Consider the following 27366-nt stretch of genomic DNA (forward strand, 5'->3'; position numbering starts at 1 on the left):
AGAGTCCTTCACAGTCATTATCCCAAATAATAACCACACAGTCCTCTAATGTTCATGGCCTAGATTTGATTTAAAAAAATAATAATAAACATTTTACCAGATCCAAGACTTTTGAAAAGAATGGTTCATGTACTCACAATTTCAAAGGGTAGGATTTAACAATCTTATTGACATGGCGGTTTTCCAACTGTCCAATTTCGCTAAGAGGGCTACAGAGGATTCGTTCCCCCTTTTGTGGGCATATTTGTTGGGATGATGTGTCCAACAATTGTCTTTTTTTTTTTTTTGAGATCATACGACATTAATGATAGGTATAATTTTGTGATACATTAAAGAGAAACTTATTGATAGTTACTGTGGAGGGAAATTTTAATAGTCTCGGAGTCTGGGCATGTCGTAGAATGGTCATTCGATCCATCAAAGAAGGTCCTAAGAAAGAGAGCTTGTCTTAGGGTCGGGAAAAGCGTCCAAGTCCAAGATTCCAAAAAATACGGGATCTTATGCTAAGTTGAATAACTTCGCTTCGACTGGAGAACAATCAGGAGAAAATCAAGGAAAGATATGATTCGAGATCAAATAAGGAATTTGTGGCAAGCCTATAAATGAGAGTCCAGCATCACGAAGAAGGTACAAAATTGATCCTATCTATGTAGAGTCTCATAATCTAAGCTCTTATTGACTTAAGTATCGGAATCTTTGTGGAACAAGGGAAGGAAGAAGGACTCAAGGATCAGACTATTGGTATATTATGTAGTCCGAGGGTATTCTCAATAATTTCCTTTACAATTTGGTGTCATCCATGGTAACGAAAATAATAACATGACGATAACATGGTGAGTACGAGAAATGAAGAACCCAGGGGGCAGCATAGGCAGCCCCAGGAGGACAACGGGCTATTATAGCCCAAGAGGAACCACAGTGCAAGTAGATATCGGAGATCTAGGAAGCGTTGCATCTAACTCGATACCTGACGGACAGGGGCTTCTGTAGACCATGGAAACCCTGCTATTGCGGATGAAGGCTAAACTACAGCAAGGTCTCGATAGTTAGGCAGAAGAACTTCGAGCCCTGAAAAAGGATAACGAATATATAAGGAAATGATTAGCAAAGGATTCTGAGGCAAGGAAAACAACTGAAGTTGCAGGAGAAACTGAGGAAGAAAATTCAAATCTTGATAGAAGGAAAGAAAAGTTGCGGAGCGCACATAAGTTTTTCCCATGAAAGAACCTTCTGACCATGGGGGAGGTAGAAGAAATGTTCAAAATGAGGGAGGATGTTGCTGCTAGGGGAGGTCAAGCTGGACAGTTGGCTTGGTCTATTGTGAGAGACTTACAATCCTCGCCATTCTCAGAAGAAATTTTCCAGGCCGAGCCCCCTAGGAAGTTTCATGTACAAAAATTTGACTCCTTTGATGGAATGCGCGACGCTGTGGAACACATCATGCATTACAAAAATTAGATGATTCTGTATCAAGGGAATAATGCCCTAATGTGTAAGATGTTCACCTCAATGCTTAAGTCGGCTAGCATCTCTTGGTTTCAAGGGTTGAAAATTGACTCAGTAAGGAGCTTCTCGATATTGGAAGAATCTTTTGTGGCTCAATATATCCACAATCGGGAGAGGAAGGTAAAAACGAACGTGTTGTTCAATCTAAGGCAAGAAGATAGAGGAAACATTCAAACCTTCACTGCTTGGTTCCAAGCTCAAGAGTTACAAGAGGAAAACCTGAATGATGAACTTGTAGCACAGGCATACGTGAATGTAGTCATTCCAAGGACCATGATGCACGAAGAACTCATCACCAACCCTCTAGAAAAGATGGAAGACCTTTATGTTATGGCTAGAAAGTTCATCAACTTGGAAGACGCTTTAATGGTACGAGCAACGAGAAGCCCTGCATCAGTAAATACGGTCACCCCGAAAAAGAAAACAACGAAAGTAAAGAAACGCAAGACCAAGCCAAGATAAGTACGAAATAAACCTGGGATATGGTAGGGAGGATGTCGTGGAACGCAAGTAAGGTGATGATACCCCTCTCTGAGAAACCCTCTAAGATACTGAATCATATAAAACCAACTCAGGCTTCAGACAGCCTCAAGAGAATTACGAAGGCAGGCTCGAGAGATTGTATTGAAAATATCATCGAGCAAAAGACCATTTGAATAGATGATTATTATAGATTAAGGCACATAATCAAGGACATGATCGACTAAGGAAATTTAAGAAGATTCGTTGCTATAATCGAAGAGGAAGAAAGAAATTGGGAACTTCTACCTCCGTCACAAAGGGATCCATTGAGGGGAGAACCAGGGGCAAGAAGGGTGATCAACGTGATCTTCGAATAACATCTTTTAGAGGAGGAGACGAACAACTCACACAGAGCCAAAATCAAAAAGCTAATTCATGAAAATGAGGTATTTTAGGCCTCCAAAGGAGCTATGGTTGCCCGAATCCTAAATTCAATATGGGAACCAAAAGCCATGATATTTACCCAGGAAGACCTCAAGGGGATATCCCTTCCTCACAAAGATGCTTTGGTCATCACTTTGGTGGTGGGAACGGTAGAGCTAAGAAGAATACTTATGGCTGTTGGGAGTGCAGTAGATATACTATTTTTTCTGACAACTGAGCAGAAAGGAGTATTGGGGAGCCTCAAACCTGTAAGAGAGATCATGTTACCAATATCTACAAGACCAGAGATAGTCATGGTCAGGTTCGTTGTAGTGGATTCTAGGATGGCTTATAATGTTATCCTAGGCCGGAGATGGATCCACACAATGAAAGTTGTCCCGTTAACTTATCATCAAGTAATAAAGTTCCCAACCCAATAAGGGTTGACAGAAATCAAATGAAACTAACTAACAATACGAAGATGCTACTCTACGACGGTCAAATGGAAGATTAAAAAAGAAGAAGATCCAGTTACCGCTCAATAACAATTATCGAACGAATCACCTCTAGGGTATGAGGTGGACGCAGAGAGGGTGATAGAGGCAGACTCAGGAGATTTGGGAGAACATCAGACGTATGTAGGGGAGGGGCTCGGTGATGAGGAAACATAAACCCTCGTAAAGTTTCTGAGAGAAAATAAGAATGTGTTTGCATGGTCTTTCGAAGACATGCCAGGCATATATCCAGACGTTGCTTACCACTGCTTAAATATGGACCCGAACTTTCGGCCAATACAGTAGAAACCAATGAGGTTGGCACCATACTTGAGACAGTCAAAAAACGAAGAAATATTCATTCTAGAAGGTAGGATTCATTGAGGAAGTTCACTACCATCATGGATAGCAAACATAGTAGCCGTCCAAAAAAAAGACGAGAGAACCAGAGTTTGCATCGACTTCATTAACAAACAAAGCTTGTTCAAAAGATGAATTTTCCTTGCCACACATAGATCGATTGGTAGAAATTACCGCAAGACATGAGAGATTTTCATTTATGTATGATTACTCAAGATACAGCCAGATCCCTCTAGCTTGGGAACACAAGGAAAAAATGGCTTTTATCACAGAATAATGGCTCTATAAGGTAATGTTGTTCAGATTCAAAAATGCAAGGGCTATTTACTAGCGAAGATATGCTCGACAAAACTATGGAAGTCTATATAGACGACATGTTGGTAAAAAACAAATGTTTGAAAGACCATATATGACACATTTGAAGGCAACATTCATTTGACTAAGACAATATGGGATGTGACTCAACCCACATAAATGCACTTTTGACTAGCATCAAGGAAGTTCTTGGTGTATATGATGACTATGAGAGGAATCGAAGTAAATCTGAACCAAATCAGGATGGAGGATCGTTGCGCTCACACCAAATGAAGTCACACACTAATGTGAAGTAGGTACAGAAGTTAACAGAGAAGATTGCTACGCTCAACAGGGTTCATCTCACAAACTTCAGAAAAATGGCGACCTTTATTCACGTTACTTAAGAAAGGGTCAGGGCTCAACTGGACGAAGGAGTATGAGAAATCATAGGAGTTAAAAAGATATTTTGGGGCACCACCAATCCTAAGTACACCGCAACACAAAGAGGTCTTGGGAATTTACTTGGCAGCAACACCAATCTCGATCAGCTCGATATTATTCAGGATAGATGGAAAGAAGGAACTTCTGATCTACTTCATTAGCAAAACCCTGAACAACCCCAATACAATTACGGAGAAAATAGTTTTTGCCCTAGTTTACACTTTGTAGAAGCTTCGACCTTATGTCTAGGCTCACAGAATAAGGATATTCACGAAATATCCTTACTAGAATGGAGAAGTCCCGAAGAGTAGCGAAATGGGCAATAACTCTAGGGGAGTTTGACTTTACGTAGAAATCAATAACAACACACAAGGGACAGGTGGTTGCAGATTTGTTAACGGATTTTCCAATAAAGGATCCGAACTATGCGGATTAACAGGCATGATAGAAGGGGGAACCTGCTCAGTGGGGTCAGAAAGAACTTGGAGATGAGCATCAAGGTCGTCCGCTCTTTTCTTCTCTTTTTGATATGCTGCTTCCCAATCATCCACAACCGTATCTAATTGAAGTTGGAGTCGATCTTTCTGTTCTTTCAAAGCTTCGACCTTCTGTCTCGCATTCTCTTCAGTGAGGGCCTAGAGCTCATAAATCTTCTGGCAAAGATCATTCCCCTCTAGCAAGGATAGCTCTCGAGACTTGTGGAGCGACTCCTTGAGGCTTTTGACCTCCACAACGAGCTTGGAAATGCTCTGATCTCTCCAAGCCATAGAAGCCTTGCTCTCCTCATAGATGAGGCCGAGCTTCCAAGCAAATTGTGTTAAACCTATACATGAAAGAGACGAAATCAATCAATGGATAGTAAATATATTGAAAGAACGAAAGAAGAAAATAAAGAATGTATACCTGAGCCAACCTTCTGAGAGAATCCTCGAACAAGGAATCGGGGTCCTTGTCCAGAAGATTGTATACACCCGAGAGGTAGGCTAACTCGAAAATCGCTCGAGCCACCTCATCTTCTTTTAAGGTTGAATGAGACTTGGGAATGCACCATCCATCGATCATGGGAATGAGAGTAAAAGCCTTTTCCAATGAGGAGTTTTGATGAGAGTTGAGTGCTTAGGAAGAAGACCCAGACCCCTTCCTAGAAGTCAAGAGTGACTTCTGGTTATTGAAAGTAGCATAGGCTACATTTACTTTTTTTTTTTTTTTATGGAAAACAACCCTCTTCTGCCTCTTGGTAAGAGGAGCCAGTCCATCCGACCCTTGGGATTGGGTCGGGGCTATGTTTTGGACGTCAAGATCCTGACCAGTACTTGAGATGGGGGGTTGGCAGAGGAATGGGAAGGTGGAGGCTTGCGAACTCGAAGTGGACTCCCGATTTCTTCTTCCCCTTCTTCAGTCTAGTCGCGGAGCTAGAGGAATGAGGATTGGGGGGTAGTTGGCTTTGGGGTAGTCTCAAGAGAGGTTCTGAGGCCGAGGCTAGAGGAAAAGGCTTCGGAAGAAGAGGAAGAAGAAAGTGGCGGGATATGGTTAAAGTTGATGGGACCTAAAGTGGAAGGATCGGTGAGACACCTCTTCAACATCTTGTCTCGAAGAATGGCTTCGAGGACAGCAGCGGGAGGGGGGTTGTTGTCTTTTGGGTAACTTGCGAAGCGAATAGAAGCCTTGCTCTCCTCGTAAAGGAGGCGAAGCTTCTGAGCAAGCTCCGCCATCCCTAAAGAAAAGGCAAATAGGGAGTGTTGAACCTACACATGGAAGAAACAAAATCATTCAATGGATAGTAAATATATTAAAAGAACGAAAGAAGAAAGGAAAAAATGTATACCTAAGCCAACCCTTTGAGAGAATCCTTGAACAAGGAATCGGAATCCTTGTTTAGAAGATCGTATACAACCCTCTTGTCACCCGGGAGGTAGGTTGACTCAAAAATAGCTCGAGCCACCACATGCCCTCTTTCAGGGTAAAGTGAGACTCGGGAATGCATCATCCGCTGATCAAGGGAACAGGAATAAAATTCTTCTTCACGGAGGAAGCTTGATGAGAGTTAAGGGCCTGGGAAGAAGACCCAGACCCCTTTCTAGAAATCAGGAGTGACTTCTGGTTAGTGAAAGTAGTAGAGGCTACATTCACCTGTTGTTTTTGTAGAAGAACAATCTTTTTCTGCCTTTTGGTAGGAGGAGGCAGACCACCGACCCTTGGGATTGGGTCGAGGCTATGATCTGGACGACAAGATCCTGATCAATACTTGAGACGGGGGGAGGGGGGGTTGGCAGAGGAACAGGAAGGTGGAGGCTTGCGAACTCGAAGTGGACTCCCGATTTCTTCTTACCCTTCTTCAGTCCATTTGGGGAGCTAGAGGAATGAAGATTGGGGTTTAGTTGGCTCTGGGGTAGTCTTAGGAGAGGTTCATAGGTCAAGGCTAGAGAAAGAAGCTTCGGGAGAAGAGGAAGAAGGAAGTGGCGGGATAAGGTTAAGGTTGATGGGACCTAAAGTAGAAGGGTCATTGAGACGCCCTTTCAACTTCTTGTCGCAAAGAATGGCTTTGAAGACAATAGTGGGAGGGGGGTTGTTGTCATTTGGGTAACCTGCGAAATAGACAACAAAGATGAGAAAAAAGCAAATAAGAACAGGAAAATACAAAGAGAGGGTATAGAAGACTTACCCCCAGTAAACCCATTATAGTTTAAGGGATGGTTAGGATGATTGAGGGCATGCTCCCAAAACCGTTTAGTTCGATAAGGAAAATGGGCCACTCCTTGTCAGAGTCAGGGATGTTAAAAAGCATCTCCTTCCCTTTCTTTTTGGTCAGGTAGAATTGTACATCCCACTTCGAAGCCCTATCCATGGTAAATTGGGCTCAGATGTCATCGAGCCCAAGCCTATGGTGCTTGTTCAACTTTAAATTTACCAGCTCAATCATACAGATTAGCCGGTAGAAGTTTCCAATCATCTGACTCAGAGCCTTATGGTAATAATTAAGGACCTCATGGGTCAGGGGCTGAGCGGAATTTGGAGGCCAACGCGGAGTTGACCCAAGTAAATGATCATGGTGCCCTCATCCCACTGTTGCAAGGGCCTAGGGGTTCAGTATAGAAAATTGTTACAGAATTAGGGATCTTAAACTGATCCCTAATAGAGTCAATGTTAGGTATGGAGGAAAGTTTATAGGGTTTCTTCCCCATGATAAGTAATAACGCAAGGAAAAGAAAGTACCTTGAAGAAAGAAAGAGAACGAGATCCGAGTAAGAGGGCATTGAGCAAGGGAAGGAGGCAAGAGAGCGAGAGCACGAGCGAGAAAGGGGGTGAAGACAGAAACAAAGTAGTAAAAGATTGGCAGGACACTCCTTAAATAGGGAAAACAACTTTGGGACCGCAAAAATATGAACAAACGAGGATACATCGAGATTCGATAATCCATAAGGGATGAACCTCGAAGAACGAGACCATCAAGGTTGAAAGACGCGCATGATGGAGAACAGAAGTCGAGGCGACTATGTGACAACATCGCCTCACTAAAGTCAATGGAAGCAAAACACGTGTGCCTAAGAGACGTGCAGCCGACATCACATCGCATGAGGTGGAGTTTCGCACCTCAATTACTCAGTCGACGTAGTAAATGCGATCGGTAGAAAAGTGACGCGTGGGCTAAGCATTAATGGGGCAATTACTGCGCAACAAATACGACTGTCCTAACCCTGGAATGCCACGTGACCGACCCTTAATGACAAATAGTAAGTCTTGGGAACGCAGGTTATACTTGAGTTCCCGAGAGGGAGCATTGTGGAGGGAAAATTTAATAGTCTTGAAGTATGGGTATGTGGCAGAATGGTCATTCGATCCATCGAAGAAGGCACTAGAAAAGAGAACGCATCTTAGGGTCGGGGAAAGCGTCAAAGTTCAAGATTCCTAAAAATTCGGGATCTTATGCTAAGTTGAATAATTTTGTTTCGACTGAAAAACAATCAGGAGAAAATCAAGAAAAAGCTATGATTTGAGATCAAACAAGAAATTTGTGGTAAGCCTATAAATGAGAGTCCAGTATCATGAAGAAGGTACAAAATTGATCCTATCTAAGTAGAGTCTCATAACCTAAGTTCTTACGCATCGGAGTCTCTGTGGAACAGGAGAAGGAAGAAGGACCTAAGGATCAGACGATTGGTACATCACGTAGTCCAGGGGCATTCTCAATAATTGCCTCCACAGTTACCCATCAATCATGTGTGAGAGACACGATCTGACTTTCAGATCTTTGCACGGCTCCGACTGCTTTAGCAGCCAACAGCTGTGTATGAGATTCAAGATAGCCCTTCTTCGATGGACTTTAAAATTTAATCTACCTGGCTAATATGCCCCCATGACATCCTGGCCTTGGCCTTGCACTTACCCTTGCCGAGGATGGATGGACTCGGTTGTTAGAGCTGAAATTCAATGAATCAAATAAACCGATTTTATCTCTATTTATGGATTGGCTATGTCCTTTGCACTTAAAAATTTTCATATATGATCGTGTCTTTACACATCACAATTTTCTTGTGATCATGTCTATCCGTTTCTTCTATGTAGCATGCCTTCCATTATTTCTCAATTGGAGTTTCCCAGCCAGATCACACCACCCTCATCAATCAGAAATCGGGTGAAGAGAGTGGCTCCTGTGAACACGCATAGGATTACTCAGCACATCTTAAGGTGAAACATCTGGTATTATGCTCCTACATGATGCATTTGGACCAACATTTTTCTGGACTGACTTGGCAAGGAAAAGAAAAAAAAAAAAAAAAAAAAGAATAATGCTGAAGTGACCTCAAGGTTGGACCTCATATTGCACACCCTGACGTGAAAGTGTATGCAAATCATAGATGCTTTTCCTCAAGATATAAGTGAAAAAGCATCTGTGATTCCCATCCACTTTCACGTCAAGATGTACGATGAGGTTCAATCTTGAGGTCACTCCAACACAACCCAAAACAAATAAAAATAAAAAAGCGGCCTTACTAAGGCTAGTCCAAATCGGATTCTTGCATTTGACAATATGCAAGGATGACTTTCTAGACTTCAAGAATATATAATTCTCTTCATTAAGACAATAACAAAGTGCCAAAATTCGGAATTAGTGAACTGCAAGTGTCTTTGAATCAATAGCAAGCTTGAAGATGATAATGAGAAAATCAGAGACATTATAAGGCCCAGAAATCCATAAATGGGAACATCCCCATATTAACTTTTTAAACTAGATGGAATTTGGTGATAAAATTCAATGATCTAGCCAAAAGAAGCTTAAGTGACCCCTATATCCTATATAATCTTCTGGTAGACAAGCGAGGATCTTTTCTCGTCATTTGGAAATGGAAACTCTAAATTGAGGTATGAAGTTTTGCTCCATAAAGAAACTTGATAGGATAAAGGATTAGTTTGTTATTCTTAAAAGAGAGATTTAGATCATGTTTGTTCTCTCTCTAAAAAGTCCAATACCCAGTGTACTTTATGGCTTATAGAGCTCTCTAAATCTGTCACAACAAGGCCGGCCCCGTCAACAGCAAAATTCCTAATTCAAGACTGTTCAACAAGCTAGATAAACAAATAAAAGTTGGATGTGCATAGCATTTGCCGACACCCAAAAACCCTTACCCAGCAGGCCTTGTTTATACATGCACATTTGATTTGCTACAAAGACGTGTGAAGAGCAGATCAGATCGTATAAACATTTGACCGAGTTCTAATAAAAGAGTAATTGAAACAACAGAAATGGACATGGAAAGAAATCCCAGAAATGAAAAGAAATATAAACAAGGGAGTTGGGAATAAATCTGCTAAATCTGACATTTACTAAAAGAAACAATTTTACAATTGTTCTCAACCCATACCATGTTACCAAAAATTCCCGCACCCACCTCGATGGGTTGCACAGCACGAGACTTTCATGAAACAACATGAGCGCAGATAAAGAGGGATTTGATTGAGTTGCTCTAGAGCTCCCATGAGCCAACCATAGAAACATCTCTTTGTATTTGCAAGAATAAATACTTCCACCTCTATTACACAAAAGGTACAGAACAAACTATGGTCACTGGTAGCACTATCAGGTGAATCATGCAAAAGATTATTACAATATACACCACAACCTGTAATTGCTCTTATTCACATATATATATATATATATATATATATATATAATATATATATATATATATATATATATATATATATATATATAAGAGAGAGAGAGAGAGAGAGAGAGAGAGAGAGGGGGGGAAACAAATAAAAGCTTAGATAGGCTTGGGAAGAAATATCCTAGATCATTCTGTTCCAGCATTATATTACTAAATATTGAACCGCTTAATGGTTACATCCTAAAGTATCGGCGTGCCTGCATGCATCCCCCTCAGGTGGCACAGATCAGCAATCAAATCAACCATTTGCAAATACTAGTAGGCCGCCTCATCTACTACATTGGCCTTTCCCATAGAATAATAATGTAGATCTCCATCTGTCCCCACGTCGCTGTGAGGCCCTATTCTGTAAAATTTTCTATGAACTTTTCTGTGTTTTGATACTGAATTTGCCTACTGGATTGTAAAGAACTTTTGTTTCGGTTTGATTCTGAATGTGGTATCATCTACATGAAGTGTTCGCCACTGGTTTCACCTGCATTACTTCTTTTCCAAAATTAAGTTGGCTGGAAGCCCTTGAAATACTCGATTTTTATTTTAAATAGGAAATTATAGTCCAGTGAAACATACCTCTTGCGTTTGCTCTTCAGAACTGTAGAAGATGAAGGGTTGTTATGCCAGTTCCTTTTCCTCTGGTTGATGAACCAGTTATTAATTTGCTTTAACTGCAAACCTGTATCCTGCACCAGCCTTGCCTTATCTTCCTCCTGAAATGGCATTCAAAAATAGGTCTCTCAATAAACACACAAAAATCAATTGCATAACAGCAGTAAGAGAGAATAAGCCATTACTTACTGTTGGGTATGGCCACTTGGAATGTGATTGCCACCAAGCCTTTAAGAGGGAGGTGGTGTCCCCTGGGAGTTTCCCTGCTCTTCGCTTACGTAGAATCTCCTCTCTTATGTCCACAATTTTCTCCTTGTAACCCTAAATGGCACATATAACTTTTTAGCACATGTGAACACGTTCGGCAGTTAATTGTCAAACATGCTGTATTTACCTGTTTCAGCTCATGCTTCAATTCTTGCCTCACACGCTCCATCAAGGACCTTTCACTCTCAGTCGGGACAAGGGGACCAAACCCCATGCTGTCTGCCCCCTCCAAGCTTCCATCATACAAGTTTGTGTCACTGTCTACCTGGTCATCATCTTCATCCGACATTGTTGCACCAGTGCCTTCACCTGGAGAGACACCTGTTTCCGTAGCATGGTTGGTTAGAAAACTAGGCCAGTAATCATAAAAAGAAAAGGAAAAAAAAAATAGGCCAGTTAAATGTGTTATAAAGAAGGAATATTCAAATGAAAAGGAGGCAAACACTACAAGGGCTGGATATCAACAGGAACCCAAGGGTAATTGACTCTTTAATTTCATTTACACGATATTAGGTCAATAGTTATCAAGCACATTCAAGATCGGTGGCCTTTGACACAAACCAATCTTCATGCTATATTTTCAAGTGATTTTACTTGTTAGTCAGCCAAAACATTCATTCTCGAGGAACAAAGTGTCTGCAGTGTTAAAGCTCAAGGGAATGAGAATCCAACAGATGATCACTTGAGGTCAATTAGCAGGAATAAAGAGTCGATGTATCAGCACATCTCATGTATCAGTGTAAAAAATAGAGATCACCTTGTGTCTACTGTCATCCCATGTCACAAAAATTTGGGGTTGGCTGAATGAATAGAAAATTAATTGATTCAATAATGGGAATAGAAATAGACATTAGGGGAAAAACCATCATTCTCCAAATAGAAGGATTATAAATTATTTTGAGCAGCAGAAGTCCCAAAAAAACAAAAGCAGCCAGTACAAGAGTGGGTCCAAGAATGGTTGGTGGCAAAATTTGTAGATAAACAAAGCACAGTTAGCCAAAGACCCATTATTGACCGTAAGGATGAAAGTAAAAGAACATGATGAGGTGATTTTTTCTAGAGTTGATGGCAATGGGAACAGTTGCACCACAATCAATTTTTTTTGTGCAGTGTGTAACAAGTTCTGACAAAGAACAGTAAGTTTAATTACGATCTCCCATTGCACATTCAGTGCAAGTCACAAAGAGAAGTATGCGGAATATAGGTGCTCCTCTATAAGCCACGTGAAGAAATAAACTATCCTTTCACTGAACAATTGTTGGCGTGCCCTTGCTCACCCTTTATTTTTAGAATTATGCAGTGGTTCTTGTTATTTTCATGACATGAATTTAGTTTCACAGCTACAACTGTAGGACAAGAGGTGCATAATTTAGGGTTGTGTATTGGAGACATGTTTTTATTCCAATTTCCATTGCAAGATACCTCTGATAACTTCAAAGGAGTAACTCTTTATGAGGACTCAAGACTCCACATATAATAAGAATCTCACATTCAATCATGTTTTAAAGAAACCATGCCATCAATGTTGGGATTAAACAACTGATCTTGGAAGACCTTATTCTTCTTGGTTTTGCATTGTTGGATAATCTTCAAAACCTTCCATTGAGCACAACAAATGATCTACAAACACTCAAGCCTAACATAATCGATCCCACTTGAACAAGATGTTCTCAAAAAATACTCTTCTAATTCCTTAAAGCTCCTGCTCCCACAGAAAATTAACCCAAAATGGACATAACGACCTCATGCATGGGATGATCCTTCCCTTCAAAGACCTAGTTCTTTCGTTCCAACTATATCCCCAACACATGACAAACAATATTAAGGACCAAAGAATTCTTTTCTTATGTGAAGACAAATAACTAGTACCAAAGCACTTTCTAGATCATCTGTGACGATTGATGGAAGATTTTGGAGATTATAAAAACCCTCTGAGAACAACGAATTACTAAAAGAAACGAAATGAATGAACCACAAGCTATCATATTCCCAGACACTTTGTGGAGGCATATCTCCTTGGAAAGTGTGGTTTTACTCTTGTGCTCCTAGCCCTTATCCCTTGTTTTGAACATTCTAATAACACCTTAAATATAAAAGAAACTTAACATAACCTACTTAAATCTCTTTTTCAAATTATAAAATTCCAAAAATATTCTCCAAATAAATATAGCTAAAACAGATTTGACAGCTATTTCTGCCATTCCTGGAAACATAGCAAGCAAAAATCAAGTTTCAACTTACAGTAACATAAAAGAGGAAAATATCCGAAGGAGAAAAATCACTGACAGTAATCTTTACATATATGAACTTAAGAAGTATCAAGATATTTAATGCTGAAATCATAGAGGTGCTTTGAACATGAAGGAACAAATGAATGGCAACTTGAATTCGAAAACATGAGTTCCTTTGAATAAGAAAGATGTTCTAGTGAGTAGGGATCAAGCAGGAACGACATGATTTACAAAGATGCAGAAAGACAAGGATATAAGATCAAATTATCTTAAGTTTTTGTTTCATATAAAATCTTTTTTTACTTTATTCTTTATAATGGTTAAATATGTCGATAGCTTGGTAATTAGGGATCAAGTTGGGACAACATGATTTATTGATAACTGTTAGAAATTTTCTATTTATTTTTTATTTATAATATTTATTTACCTAAAAGAAATTTATTTGTTTATTATTTATTTTAAAGTTCCTAAAAATTTAGAATTCAAAAAGGTTTGTTTAAAAGTAGTTGTATCATTAAAGTACTTTTATAAATTTCAAATGTTTTTTAAAGGGAATTCAAATTTCTTTGAAAATTTTAGTATTGTGGAGACTTAATTTTACACCTACATTTTTTTAGTCCCACATGGAATAAGAGTAAGACTCACATCAAGTTTATAAAGGACTCCTCTCTTACAATGTTTGTTATTTTAGTAGAAAGACTTTGTTGTATGTGCATAGCAATGGCTCGCCGCCGTGTTCCGACATGTGAGACGTGCAAAAGGGCGATTGGGCGTTTAGAGCGCTTTACTACACTTTGCACGCACACATTGTCGCAAGGAGCATTGAGAAGCTCTTTCCTATTTGCTAAGTGTACCACCAAGGTTTGATATTGACCGTTGGATAGACAATCAAGTTGATTTGTGGTCTAAACTGGTTGATCGTGGTCAAGACTTTTGGTCGATGTGGTTTGACCACGCATGACTTGGCAATAGGTATAACTGTGAGTCAAATAGAGTTAACCGCAGGTCAACAAGGTTTCTGCAACTGTTGGTGTCCATTCCAGAAAGGTGTGATTATCTAACAGGAACCCTTAACAGTCACGGTGCCCATTCAAAGAGACACAATTACTCTATAAGTTCAGATTTTTAAAACCCTTTTTAAATTCATTGAAAAATCATAGATTTTTATGCATTTTTAAAATCTCTCCCCTTTTCTACGACATAATTTCTTAGTGTCCGGATCTCTTTTGGTTAGTGCAAAAATAGTGGGAGATAACATAGAGACTGGGCTTCGTACAACCCTTTTTTGCTTTCTCGATTTAATTCCGAAAGGAGACAAATAATGTTTAAAGATAGCATAGTTACAATGTGCCTCGAAGAACATCGATCTTCTTTTATTGATTCCATACAATTTTTCCAATGATAATTTGGATGATCATTGCATGAACACTAATAAGTTTTTTATAAATATTAAATCAACTATGAATAGAAAGTAAAACCTCGCATAAAGATCCTAATTGACCAAAACTCTTATTTAGGGTTAAAATCCTAATCACAAATACTTCCTAATATGGAAGATAGCATTGAAATTTACAAAACATATACTTCTCCACGACAATGAACTATTTGTGATGAGATTCCAACAATGATGCAATGCATCTCATGCTTTTTATATAATACCTCTTATTCTCTTGACAGCCACCTACAATTGCATGATCCTTTGAAGAAAGAACACAAAATTGATATTGGTTAAATGGAATAATTTCCCCTAATCTTATGAAGTGGCTTGTTGATGGATAGCCAGAAAAACATTTGATCTAGTTTGTCAGTGGTTTATCGCCTATTTGTGAAATTCATCAATATTGTATCCCTCTTCTTTGAGTCTGTCGCAGTTTGCAATCCACTACATCAGGTTTGTCATGATCTCTACCAAGAGGATATGAAGGATGATTGTGTGCAACTTGAATAAAAACTCTTATTGAAGAGGTTATGCATAAGAGAAAATAGGAGATCATCAAGCATAGGTTTGCAGATTAGGGGGGTTCGTAAAGGTATAAAGGAATGTACGATTTTATAAAAAAATTAAACAAGTGAGGAAAAAGAGAGGAAAGATTTAGGTTAGGCAACGATGGTAGTGCCACCATCGAAGAATATACCATGATCTTTCTCAGTACAGCTTCTGTTTCAATATCATGAAAAAATAGATTTATCAATAATTTCAACAGTCATTATATGACCCCTAATAGAGTTTTATAGAGATTGCAACATGTGCACGTACATTATTATTTGCAAATGTAGTATTGGTTGATGAAATAGAGAGGAAGTTCAAACAAAACAAGAAATATGAAAAGAGATCTTGGAGACCTAAGGGATTTAAAATAAATAGAACCAAGATTGAGTATAAGGAGTGTAAATTTAGTAATAACACCTAGAAAGAGAAATGTCTAATATAAATTGATGGTCTAGAAATACTGAAAGCGGGCACTTTCATTAGCCTAGGCCTATTACACATACGGATGGAGGGATTGAGGAAGATTCTTCCCATAAATTAGAGTTTGATGGTAAAAGTGATAGTGTGCTTTTGGAGAGTTATGTAACAGACGCATACCAATCAAATCAAAAAGAAAATTTTATAAGACAGTAGTAAGCCTAACTATGCTTTATGGAGCTGAATGTTTGGGTGGTCAAAAGTGATCATATTAATAAATAAGCGTAGCAAAGATGAGGATATTAAGATGAATAAGTAGAAAGACATCAAAAGATAAAATTAGAAATGAACGTATTTGGAAAAATGTAAGAATAACTCCAATAGATGATAAACCAAAAGCAAGTCATTTTAGATGGCATGGGCTTGTCCAACAAAGGCCCATTATAACCCCAATTAGAAGAAATATTTATGTGGGTGTCAAAAGAGTGTAAGGAAGAGCCAAAAGAACGTGGATGGAGATAGTGATAAGGCTTCATTATTGTTGCAAGAAATTACATCAACCAACATATAGAAACCTAATATAAAAATCCCCATTGACCTAAATCACTCCAACTATTTAGAGTTAAAATCCTAATCACCAAAACTTCACTAAGGTTTTAAAACCTGGTTTCTTGTCTCGTCTCGGTACACACCGAGATTGAGTCGACTTGTTTGAGTCATCTCAATAAACAGATTTGAAAAAGAAATTTATAAATATATATTTATATTAAAATATTAATTATTTTCCTACATAAACTAGATCAATAGATGTTCAATCATCCAAAGTTATTTTGTATAAATCAGAAACATTAAAATTAGGGATCGACTAGTAGCACACCAATAGTTGTCGGTTGCACTCTTAACATTAAAAAAATGTTTTTTTTAAACCTCAATTTAGCCTACTAATTACACTTCATTATGGCAATCTTATGATTTAGGGGCATATTCATCGTCCCATGGCTTCTTCTATGTTTGTCCTCTATTTTCCTTGAGATTGATTTTGCTCATGTTCTCTTTGTCACCAATTAAAAGTATTGGTTTCCCGATTTCTATTTAGGCTTTGTTTAGAAATTGATAAAAGTATATGTTTGGATCCTATCTCTTGAACTTCGATGATCTCTAATCAATCTGAAGTGTCAACATGGATTCAAACGAGTTTCTTAAGCCTTCAATGGCTTTAAAATTGTCAAAACCAGCCCTTCCTTGGTTTATCAAACTGGATACATGGTGATTACAAGGGATTTGTGATGTTTACAAATAGATTAGACTATACAAACATGATTGAACCAACAATAATTTATGTGGACATGATTGGGAAAAAAAGAAAAGGAGTGCAATATATTTTTTATTTTTGGAGTGCAATCATCCAAATGGAGTGCAAAGGGAAATTTAAGTGATGGGGTGCAATTGGTAAAGAGTGGTGTGCAACTAGTCAATCCCTTAAAATTGTTGAAACATTTATTATTTTATTAAGAAAAAGACAGCCAAACTGGTTGACTAGGCCAAGATTCTCAAAATATCGTGCAAGTCATCTCAATTCTGGAACGAACCAATATGAGGGAAAATTCATGTTAACTTTCTCTCTTGCTTTGTTTCAAATGAGTTTTAAAACCATGCTTCATAATATAAAAGATACTCATTGATGTTTATTAGACATATAAAGTACCTAGAGACTTAATTTGGTGGATATATGGAAAGAAGGGATTCCCAAATAAGTATATTTGCGTAACTATAGATATGCACCAGAAGGTTGTAACTAGCGTAAGAGCAAATGGAGAGGTGATGAATGAATTCCCAATTACAAGTGGTTTACATGAGGAATAAGCTTTGAGTCTGTATTTGTTTGCATCAGTAATAGATTAAGTAATTACACACATTCAAGGACACACATATCTTGGTGTATGCTATTCGGAAAGATGTGTCGGAATCCAAGCGCTTTAGAATAAGTAGAGAACTAAAACCGAATATGTAGAGTGCAAAGTTGGTAATGAAATCATGAAAAAACTGCATCTCAGTTCTTACTTTCTATCTCCTCAATCTCCTCGTTGATGGGGTAACTTCCAATTACATTCCGACGCTTAAGTTAGGCAGCTCTATAAGACTATTTTTGTAACTGGAATTGAGTGCTTAGCTTCATCTTTTCTACCTAAATTGTAGACTTCTCCAATGTTTTACTTATAGCAAGTTCCCTTATTGTGTGGGATTCATTAAGTATCCTCAATCATGTCTGTTTCATTTATTCTTAAGATCAGGATTGAGTCATTTCTCTAATAGGACTAAATGAGAACCCCTACTTACCTTTTACTATTCTTGGCAACCGTTTGGGTTGCTTTTAATTGTCTGGTTTATCCATCAGGCACTATTCAATAACCTGTTCTGACTTCTACAATGGGTATATGATGAGTTAATCTTGCCCATCTTCTTGGAAACACTGGGAATATCAGTATTTTTGTTTCTTGAGGTGACATGTGTATGGTAGGAAACAAAATGTACTCTTATCCCCACCAATGCGATGAGAATTGTTGATTCTAAATTATCAAGGTTGGATGATTCAATTTAAACTCCTCATTAACGGGTCTGATGAATCCAGTTTCTCTACAAAAAGACAAGCTTAAATGAAATTGCTCTTTTGAATGTTGTGGCACTTTTTTAGAAAAGTCGCAAAACAATGCTTTTTTTTTTTTTTTTGTTAAATATAACTTATTTTACGAAAATAAAGGAACAACACCAACACCATACCTACCAATGGGTCCGAGGTGTCAAACTAGGGAGGGAAATCGAAAAACCTACATAACCAAGAAGAAGAAAATCCTACCATCCTAAAAAAATGGAAAGTCACGCCTCTGATTTATGCCACCATTCTGACAATCAAGGAGGATCAAACAATGACTTCCATCTGAACACAAAACCCTCAAAGAAAACCAACCTAAATTCGTGACATAGGATAGAAAAATCAACACAGTTTTAATGCCCTTTATGATGATTTGGAGGCTCACTTCTACATCCTCACATTCCTTTCTTTTCAAATTTTCCAGCAAATTACAAAAGGAAAGTTTCTCCAAATGATCCTACCCCTAAAATCTCCCATAACCATGTCAAATAATTTTTTGGATAAAATTACAAATATATCCTTTTATTATTTTATCTTCAAATTGCCTTAGTTAATATTTTAAATTACAAAAATGCCTTTCCAATATATTAAATGATAAATATCATACAAAACTAAACTATCTATTTGACATTTCTAAAATAGTCTTATAAATTAATTATAAAAAGGTTTAACTCTCATAAATCCTAATTTTTGTAATACATGCACATTTTCACATGCCGGTACAAGCCCATATGTAATATGCAAGTTCTTTCTACATGCAATTTATAGTTTTTGCAATTTTAAAAAAAATTAACAATATTTTTAGATTTTTTAATATATATATATATATATATATATATATATATATATATATATATTTCAATCATTTTCTATTTATCGAAAGATTTCCACCGATATCTTGTAGTTTTTACATAAAATTTCATTATTTTGGTCAAATATGACTATTCTTTGAAACATTTTGCGAAATGAATTGTGATTTCCCCAGGTCATGACTTCGCATCTCTATATGCCCCTCTACCAAAAAGGTGGCTATTTACTTGTTGTACACATGCCAGGTGGGATGGGATGTGCAGCCCGCCAAAGCAACAAAAAAAATGATTATACCACTCCAAAATGTCACTATATTTTTTTATAAAGCGTGCATCCTCAACCATTTTTCATCATTAAAAACTTGAGATGCCACTCTTTTCTAAAACATTATGTTTTCTTCACACCCATTTTTTTTTTTATTATTTTCTAAGCATTCTCCTTGGAGGGTTTGTGTCTCAATCCTGAAATTCGCAATGTCATCCAGTAGCAGAAAATGGTAGGGGGAAATGCTGGGTTAGGTTGAATACTAATGTCAGTGTCGTTGTGAAACCCTCCCACGTTGAGTGGTAGCAACTATCTTCGTGAAGCAAGCGCGGTAATACAGCTATCTGATGTGCCAACTTTAATTTATTTGTCATTTCTCGATGTCTAAATTCTAACAAATTACCTTCCTACCACAGCCTAACTGCTATACTAGTGGTAAAATAGAGACATCAGTCATCAAAATTTACAAATTACAAAACAATCAACAATACCATGAACAAGCAAGCAACTATAAATTGGTAGAATTTAAAACTCCAGGCACTTTATTGTCATTTTGTCGTATAATCTCTATCATAGAGCACAAATCCTGTATTGGATAAATAACTGAAAATCACCTGTTAAGCTTTGTAAAGATTGCTCAAGCTCCCAGCAAGCCATCACTGCTTCCATTGCATGAACACGAACATGTTGTTGCAATTGCTCTTTAAAGGAACAAAGCAACAAAACGTAATGCATCTACAAACCAAAACAGGGAGGATCAGATGATAAAAATTATATTTAGTCATAAAACCATAATGTGGAAAAGGTCTTCAAAGATTACTCAGTTGTGTATTTTATGTTTTTTGGTCAAGATTACAAGGTTTGTTTTTAGGTCACCTAAGAAGGGTTAATAATCAAGGACCATATAATTTGGTCAAATCCATAAGGACCTTGATTGAAACTTAATGCACCTGTGAACTCCATCAACAAACTGGTTCTTTATGAAAAAACCAAACCCCCAACCCAAAGAAAGCTCATGCTCTTCACAATTTATACTTCTTATATTCTACAGGAAGAAGATGCAAAAAAAATAAAAATTGGAGGGAGGTATTTTGGGCTTTTTAGTAGGGAGCATCATTGGTTGATGAAGTTCATATACATGTTAAGTTTCTGCAAGAGGTTGACCTATTGTCAGTTATTAGGTATTGTTAATTTTGCATAGGACAGTGGAGTTACTAAAATTGGCCCTGTTTCCCGGGGTGGCATTAAAATGCCTGAAGTTGATTAGAATTAAGGAGTAGGAACTACTTCCTTTTCTTATTTTACTGAGTTCGTTGAGGCTTTGACCTCAACTAATATTGCAAATAGAACACTTTTTAAACACATATAATCAGTAGTTCAGGTGTACACTAAAACACAAACCACAACGCACCTACAACTGATATTTTCATATACATCTTAATTTTCAATAGGATATGCTAATGGTAATGTAAAATGCAAGTAGATGACCTCCTCAATTTATGTACATTAATGCAAATCCTGTAAGAATAAAGTTCATGGTAGTAATCATCATCCCTAAATAACCATTGACAAGTACATAATTTAACGAAGAATCCATTGTCCATAAAAATTAGTCATGTTCGAACACTTCAACAAAGATTTAATCAATTACACTCATCTTTAGTTGGAAACTAAAATAGGGTACCACTGAAAACAAGGACTTTAAGCAAACAACCTAAAACACTGAACTTTATTTGGAGAATATAGAATGGCCATTATTTTTTTCATTTTAGTGATCCATCTATCTCCTTTGCATCCAATTTAAATGATACATGTATCTCCTGGGGCACCAATCCATAAAAAATGAGGCATAAATTGAAAGAATAGTTTCCCAATCAGTTTCAATGCTCCTTGTTAAACGAGCGCAAGCGTTATTGTTTTTGGATTTGGTGTATGAGCTTAGTGAATGATGATTTATTTGAGTATGGTGAATGATGTTTTCCTGTTGATGAATGGACAAATTGTAACGTGCCTAAGTGATTAAGGGGTTAAATTTGATGTGTTCCAAAAGGTCTAGAACTTTTGGAATATTGGTTTAGGATCTTAACGTTTGGTATCAAAGCCAACCCCATGTCTCAAGTTCGAGTCACAAAAAAGGCTATTATCTACAGGAAAAAACTTGAGAAAAGCCCTGAAAAGTGTCTTGAGGGCTATGGGCTAAGGGAAAAAACCCTGAGAAAAGCCCGAGGACTACGGGTTATGGGAAAAGAACCCTGAGAAAAGTCCCAAGAAGTGTCCTGCTCAGAGTGAAAGCTTCCGTGGATGTCGCCTGCGGAACGTGGTTGTTTGTTATGTGCCTAAGTGGTCAAGAGCTTAAAGTTGATGTGTTCCAACAGGTCTAAGACTTTTCGAGTATTGGATTATGTTCTTAACACAAATTTATGTGTTGAGCCCAACCTCCCCTCCACATTTATGGATTAGGTCTTTATCTAAGGATATCTATAAATATTTTTCTGCTTTTCATAGTGTATATAGTCTGCAGTTAAATGGTAAATATTGTCATGTAAACAAAAGATCTTCTCACAAAAAGAATAAGAAGAAGATTAGGGGAAGAGAAAGAGAGAGAGAGAGAGTTCCAATAAGGGTAGGTTGTTTGTGGTTATAGAAATAGTGAAACAAAAATAGGTGAAGAAGAGGAAAAAGAAGCCTTAAATTTTCTGTATTAGAAAAAAGAAAAAACAGTTCTAGGTATGTCTCTACTAGGTTTATAAACATTAAAAAGAGTTCATCAATGTGGAAAGAAAATCAATCAATCTCTCAAAACGATCCTAATTGGTGCTCATCTAAGCATTTAAGATATATAATGAAATGCACCATAGCAGTGATAGAGTATGTTTCATATACATTATTACAATGCACCTATCTTATTTACATCACCCTCGCACAATTGCATGGTACATTCAAGAAAGAATGCGCAAATGGTTACAGTAAGTACTAGCTGTCATGAAGTGAGTTGTGGGTAGATGGAAAACAATCCACCTGCCTGTAAAGTCCATCAATGTCACATCCCACTCATGTTTTTAGTATGTCGGATTCAGTGGCCCATTAGAACAAGTTTATCGTGATCTCTTCTAGAATCAAACGAAGTAGGCAACTAGAAGAGAAAAATGTAGTTGGAGAGGTCTTAGATATAAGAAAATGAGAGAATGTGAGGCATGTGTATAGAGGAAAGTAGGGTTTTATAGGAAAAAAATAAAATAGTGGTGAAGGGGGACAAAATTATAGATTTAAGTTTGTAGAAGGTAGTAGTGCCACTGCCTAGAAAAAGGCATACTAAGATTATGCTCTCAATTGAGCTTAAGATACCATGTAGAAATTGACCTCAATTGAAATTATTGAATGTGATTAGATGAGTCCTACTAGGTTTAATCCAAATCAAAAGATACCACCAATAAGGGAAAACAGCCAATCAATCTCATCAAATCTATCTAATTAATCCTAAATGATGCTATCTAAATCTTTAAGATATGTGATAGGTGAAGAAATTTGGAATTTTATTAAGATTCTTGAATGAATATTACATGAACCCTATTAGAGTATTTATAGAGATTACATCAACCAAAATATTATAAACTAACCTAATATAGATATACTAATTATCTATAGTTCCTAATTTAGAATATCTTAATAGATATTACCAAATATTTTATTCTCAATCACTACCTCAACCTTACTTTTATTATGAGATACATTGACACTAATACAATGTATCTCATGAATCATAATATGATGCATCTCTTACATCCCCCCGCAATTGGATGGTCTTTGAAGAAAGAGTTTGCAATTGGTTTTTTTGAATGAATGCTCTCGATCTCATCAATTGATATGTTATTAGATCACCCAAAATTCAATCGTACTTCTTGGTGGTCACCGCTTGTTTGTAAAGTCCATCACTGCCGCATCCCGCTCTTTTTTTGAGTCAGTCGAAGCCGGTGGCTTTCAAGACCAGATCTGTCATGATCTCTTCCAAGAGCATACTAAAAAGGATTATGTGATTTAAATAAAGTAACTCTCGTTGGAGAGATTTTAGATAAGGAAAAAAAAAAATGAGATCGTAAAAGATGAATGTTTCGATATAGGAAATTCGTAGAGATATAGAAGGTGTGATTTTTATTGAAGAAAACTAGAACAATAGTAAAAGGAAAAATAAAAAGAAGAGATTTAGGTCCGACGATGAAGCCACAATGACGGTGACGCCATCGCCGAAGAACGGCTCACCAAGATCGATGTGCTCAATGGAGCTTGAGCTCTGATACCATATAAAAGCCCATGGGCCTAACTCATCCTCACAAAACCAGCTTATAAGGTGAGGATTGCTCCAAGTTTAAATATAACCCAAAGTCTTGATACCTAGGCGATGTGGGACTATCTCTTGCACTCCCCCTCATGTGTAACGTTTCTCCTACATCCTTGTGGTTACCCGCTCTAATACCATATAGAAGCCCATGGGCTTAAGTCATCCTCAACCTTCCTTTTATTAGGAGATACATTGACAATGATACAATGTATCTCATGCATCATAATATGATGCATCTCTTACAATAGGATGCACCATAGCAATGATATAGTGCATGGTATACACATTTTATGATGCACCTAACTTACCTGACATTCATATCTTATCTCTATAAAAAAAAACTAGAGATTTTTTTTAGTAACGCAACATTAATGCATTGTATCCCTCTAAAAAACACAACAAATTTGGAACTACAATTCATTTTAAATCCTACAGTTCATGAACACTTGATATTATTCTCTACTAAATACAGTTCATGCATGGGATTCAATTCATTTTTGTACTATTCCAAGTGGTGCTTGCTTTTGCATACGAAATTGCATTCACCACAATTAAACATGTAATTTCTATCAACAATTTTTTTGAATTGACTTTTGTAGATAAATTTTGCCATCAACACCACTAACTCATCGAAAAGGCAATCAGGTTGCTTTTCTTCAACCATGATGGTTCTTTATGAAGGACAAATGCATCACAATTAAATTCTTCAACCCCCATGACTATATCAAACTCCAACTTTTTGTTTTCTTTTATTTTGAAAGAATAAAATTGGATTTATTCTCTTGATTGTGCTTAAATGAACCCTAGTAGGTTGTGAACATAAATGGTGGAGAACAATCCTATAAATGGAAACAAACTCTATATGAGGAAATATAATCTAAATCTAAATCTATTGTAATATTAATCTTCATCCTAATCTTCTTGAATTTGATTTGGTGTCTCACAATACACTTTATTTCAATGCATCTCATTACATAATACTCTAATATTTATAATTACCTCCACTTAGACCACCTAATAAATTAAGAAGCTCTTTCCCAGCCATCCTTGTATCACCACTTCCATAGTTTGAATCAAGAAGGGCACATTTCCATAATAAATGGAAAGCAAAGAAAACTAACAAAGTCAAGTTCCTACTATTTATTCCAATTTCCAACGTTAAGTAAGTTCCAACTCCATATTTGTTCAAACCTCTAAACAAACCAGTTGATATTAGAAATTGATTTATTAGTTCACTTGTCTTAAATCGATTACACATGTGTTTTGGATTCCTTTATCCTCTCCATGTAAATAGGATTAATTCTTTGGTTTGAGATAACATGTTCAAACCATCAAACTTGGACTAATTTTTTGGTTCCAACAGAGTTTCCAATCCACAAATTCCTTGATAGAAATCTATAAGGGTGCTTTACTAAAATTGGTGCAATAAAATCGCTATGAACCAGAGGCTTAAATACAACCAATCCTTACTATTTCAAATCCTAATCCAAAATTTATGAGCTGACCCTGAAATTACAATTTAATTGAAGAGGTCTGAAGGACGATGAAATCCAAAACTCAGAATTACTTTAATATTCTTTCAATTAAACCAATCAATCATCAATTGAAACTCATAAATCACATAAAAAACACAATTAAAATAACAAAAATTCAAGATAACAGAGGGATGGATGAAACCGAACCATGAACTGGTCGAGCTCCTTATCTTCACCAACAAGAGACTGATTACCACCATGTCCAAGAACCGAATACTTTGCAGCAACTTGCTGTGATTGTGCGAGCTGCGCATCGATCCGAGGGAGCTGATCGACTGGAGTCGCAATGCGCAAGCAAGCCACGTGTGCCGAAAGTAATTTCTCGTACAACGGATGAGCCAAGATATCAGCTTTGTACCTCGCACTCTGCCATGGCTCCAATCCTTCTCCTCCTCCTCCTCCTCCTCCTTCGTTCTCACCTAACTCTCCTCCTCCACCACCGCAATTCTCTCTCTGTTGGTTTGGATTATTGTTTCTATTACTACTATCGTTATTTCCAGTCAAATCAGCCGAACTGTGAGAAATCGCAGCAGCGGCGATCATCGAATCGCTCGAAACTGGAACATCGCCGCCGCCGCCGACATCGGTACCGTTCCTTTGGAGAATCGATCGGGGAAGCCACTGATGCGAAGCGCCGGAGTTCGTGGAATCTGAATTCGTCTGTAAATGGAGGAAACTTCCGTCAACGTATTGGTTTTGTTGCCGGAGAATTGCGTTGTTCAGCCACGTCGGTCCACCACCACCACCTAGTTGATGTTGCTGTGATGGCGGTTTTCCGGCAGGTCCTCCGGCTGTAGCTTCAGAAGAAGATTGACCTAGTTGTTCCGGTAATATACTTCGGAAAACCGCCGTGTTTTCTCCTAAGTGTTGTTCTGAGAAATGCTGAAGCGCCATCTCGTGAGATAGATGATTGTGGAACGCCATCGAGAAGCGGTTTCACGGCAACAATCTCATCGTAAATCTGGTTGTTTTTCTAGACTTTCTAGAGCGAGAAGTAGAATCGGGCCAACAAAGGTCAATTCATATGGTTTATATAGCTCTATACATACAGAGAAAGAGATGCTTTACATACGTGTTACGTGTATAGTAAGATAAACACTAGTGGTTTTAAAAAGTGGTTTTGAGGATTAAAAACCAGTTCGTCAAACCACTTTTAGTGACATAGTAGTAGCTACGGCTACTGACGTAGCCGCCGAATTTATACTTACTAACGGGAGAGTTTCAATAATGTAAGATGAAGAAGAAGATCTAACGGTTTAAATTTTGCCACGTGGAATAATATTTTTTTGGTTCGAATTTCTTGGAGATATCATCAGACAAAATCCACCTGTGACGCAAGTTAACAAGTGACCGGTATGTGACCTATTGTAACCGGTTATAACCGGTAACCGACCAAGTCGTCTGAAGACGACAAAAATTAAAGAGAAAAAAAAGACCGCGAAAAGTTAATTAAAAAAATAACGTCGCTTCGCTCCGCCACTCGCGGACAACGACCTAATCCTTCCGAAAGACACGCGGCAGATTAATGTAACGTGGACCACTAGTGGGGACCAAGAAGTAGCACGCGCAGTGATTTAACCAATAAGAAATGGACACGTGGAGAAACATAGGGAGGATAGTTTGGGGACCATCTGTACAATTTGACTCTCGACAGGCTAAGTCTGAGGCTGATCTGTCTTTGGTGCCGCCGGCTTAATCACGTTATCTCTCTCCCTCTAAAGTGGTCCCCAACATAAAGGCCGAAAGTAAGTGGTCCCCACTTTCCAAGACTGCCATTCTGTGGATCGACCTTGTCCACGTGTCGTTTACTAGAGTGGTCCCCAGGCTACTAGTCTGAGATTTGCCAGACCGTAATTACTCGTCTGCCGAAGAGAAGGAAAAAAAAACTTATTATTTGTACGTAAATCTGTAAGTTTCTAAAAATAAGTCTGTCTCTGTAATTTATTTAAAACTGAAATTTTCCAGTTTTGTCTAACTTGAGCTTATTTGCATGAAACACCTTTACTTTTTTATATTTCAAATAGGGTACCGGAAACCTACAAATGTACTATTTTTACCTTTTTTTTTTTTTTTTTTTTTGGTGAAAGCTATCATTATAGGTTCAGCTTTG

General features: G+C 37.6%; 1 protein-coding gene and 2 long non-coding RNA genes across 6 annotated transcripts; all 3 read right to left on the reverse strand.

The window, feature by feature from the left end:
* Positions 1 to 268: 268 nt before the first annotated feature.
* On the reverse strand, positions 269 to 4956 carry LOC147389211 (uncharacterized). Its single transcript, XR_015170558.1, has 2 exons — positions 4887 to 4956; positions 269 to 4806 (listed from the first exon to the last, which is right to left on the reverse strand). It is a non-coding gene; the product is annotated as an uncharacterized LOC147389211 (long non-coding RNA).
* LOC147389212 (uncharacterized) lies at positions 4953 to 10148 on the reverse strand. Of its 2 annotated transcripts, none has more exons than XR_015170559.1 (3): positions 7197 to 10148; positions 5809 to 6568; positions 4953 to 5728 (listed from the first exon to the last, which is right to left on the reverse strand). It is a non-coding gene; the product is annotated as an uncharacterized LOC147389212 (long non-coding RNA). The 2 variants fall into 2 exon arrangements; XR_015170560.1 differs by having other exon boundaries at positions 6646 to 10148.
* Positions 10149 to 10231: 83 nt separating this feature from the next.
* Positions 10232 to 26405, reverse strand: KNAT3 (homeobox protein knotted-1-like 3). 3 transcript variants are annotated; one of them, XM_086418142.1, is made up of 6 exons: positions 25404 to 26405; positions 20000 to 20120; positions 11151 to 11344; positions 10946 to 11077; positions 10721 to 10857; positions 10232 to 10636 (listed from the first exon to the last, which is right to left on the reverse strand). In XM_086418142.1, exons 1-6 carry the CDS (start codon positions 26178 to 26180, stop codon positions 10597 to 10599), a joined length of 1401 nt encoding a protein of 466 aa, XP_086274268.1. In that variant the 5' UTR covers positions 26181 to 26405; the 3' UTR covers positions 10232 to 10596. The 3 variants fall into 3 exon arrangements, with proteins under 3 accessions (XP_086274268.1, XP_086274271.1, XP_086274269.1); XM_086418145.1 differs by having other exon boundaries at positions 10232 to 10625; positions 25404 to 26404; XM_086418143.1 differs by having other exon boundaries at positions 10232 to 10633; positions 25404 to 26404.
* Between the last annotated feature and the right edge of the window lie 961 nt (positions 26406 to 27366).

This window comes from Akebia trifoliata, chromosome 12 (genome assembly GCF_017979445.1).
Source record: "Akebia trifoliata isolate Shusen 1 chromosome 12, ASM1797944v1, whole genome shotgun sequence".
Taxonomy (NCBI): domain Eukaryota; kingdom Viridiplantae; phylum Streptophyta; class Magnoliopsida; order Ranunculales; family Lardizabalaceae; genus Akebia; species Akebia trifoliata.

Excerpts from the sequence above, each read along its gene's own strand:
- KNAT3 (XM_086418142.1), bottom strand. The coding sequence starts at position 26,180 with ATGGCGTTCCACAATCATCTATCTCACGAGATGGCGCTTCAGCATTTC. Across the intron at positions 20,121-25,403 it reads AGGAGCTCGACCAGTTCATG|ATGCATTACGTTTTGTTGCT; the intron begins GTTCGGTTTCAT and ends TTTGGTTTGTAG. Across the intron at positions 11,078-11,150 it reads TGAAGCATGAGCTGAAACAG|GGTTACAAGGAGAAAATTGT; the intron begins GTAAATACAGCA and ends TGTGCCATTTAG.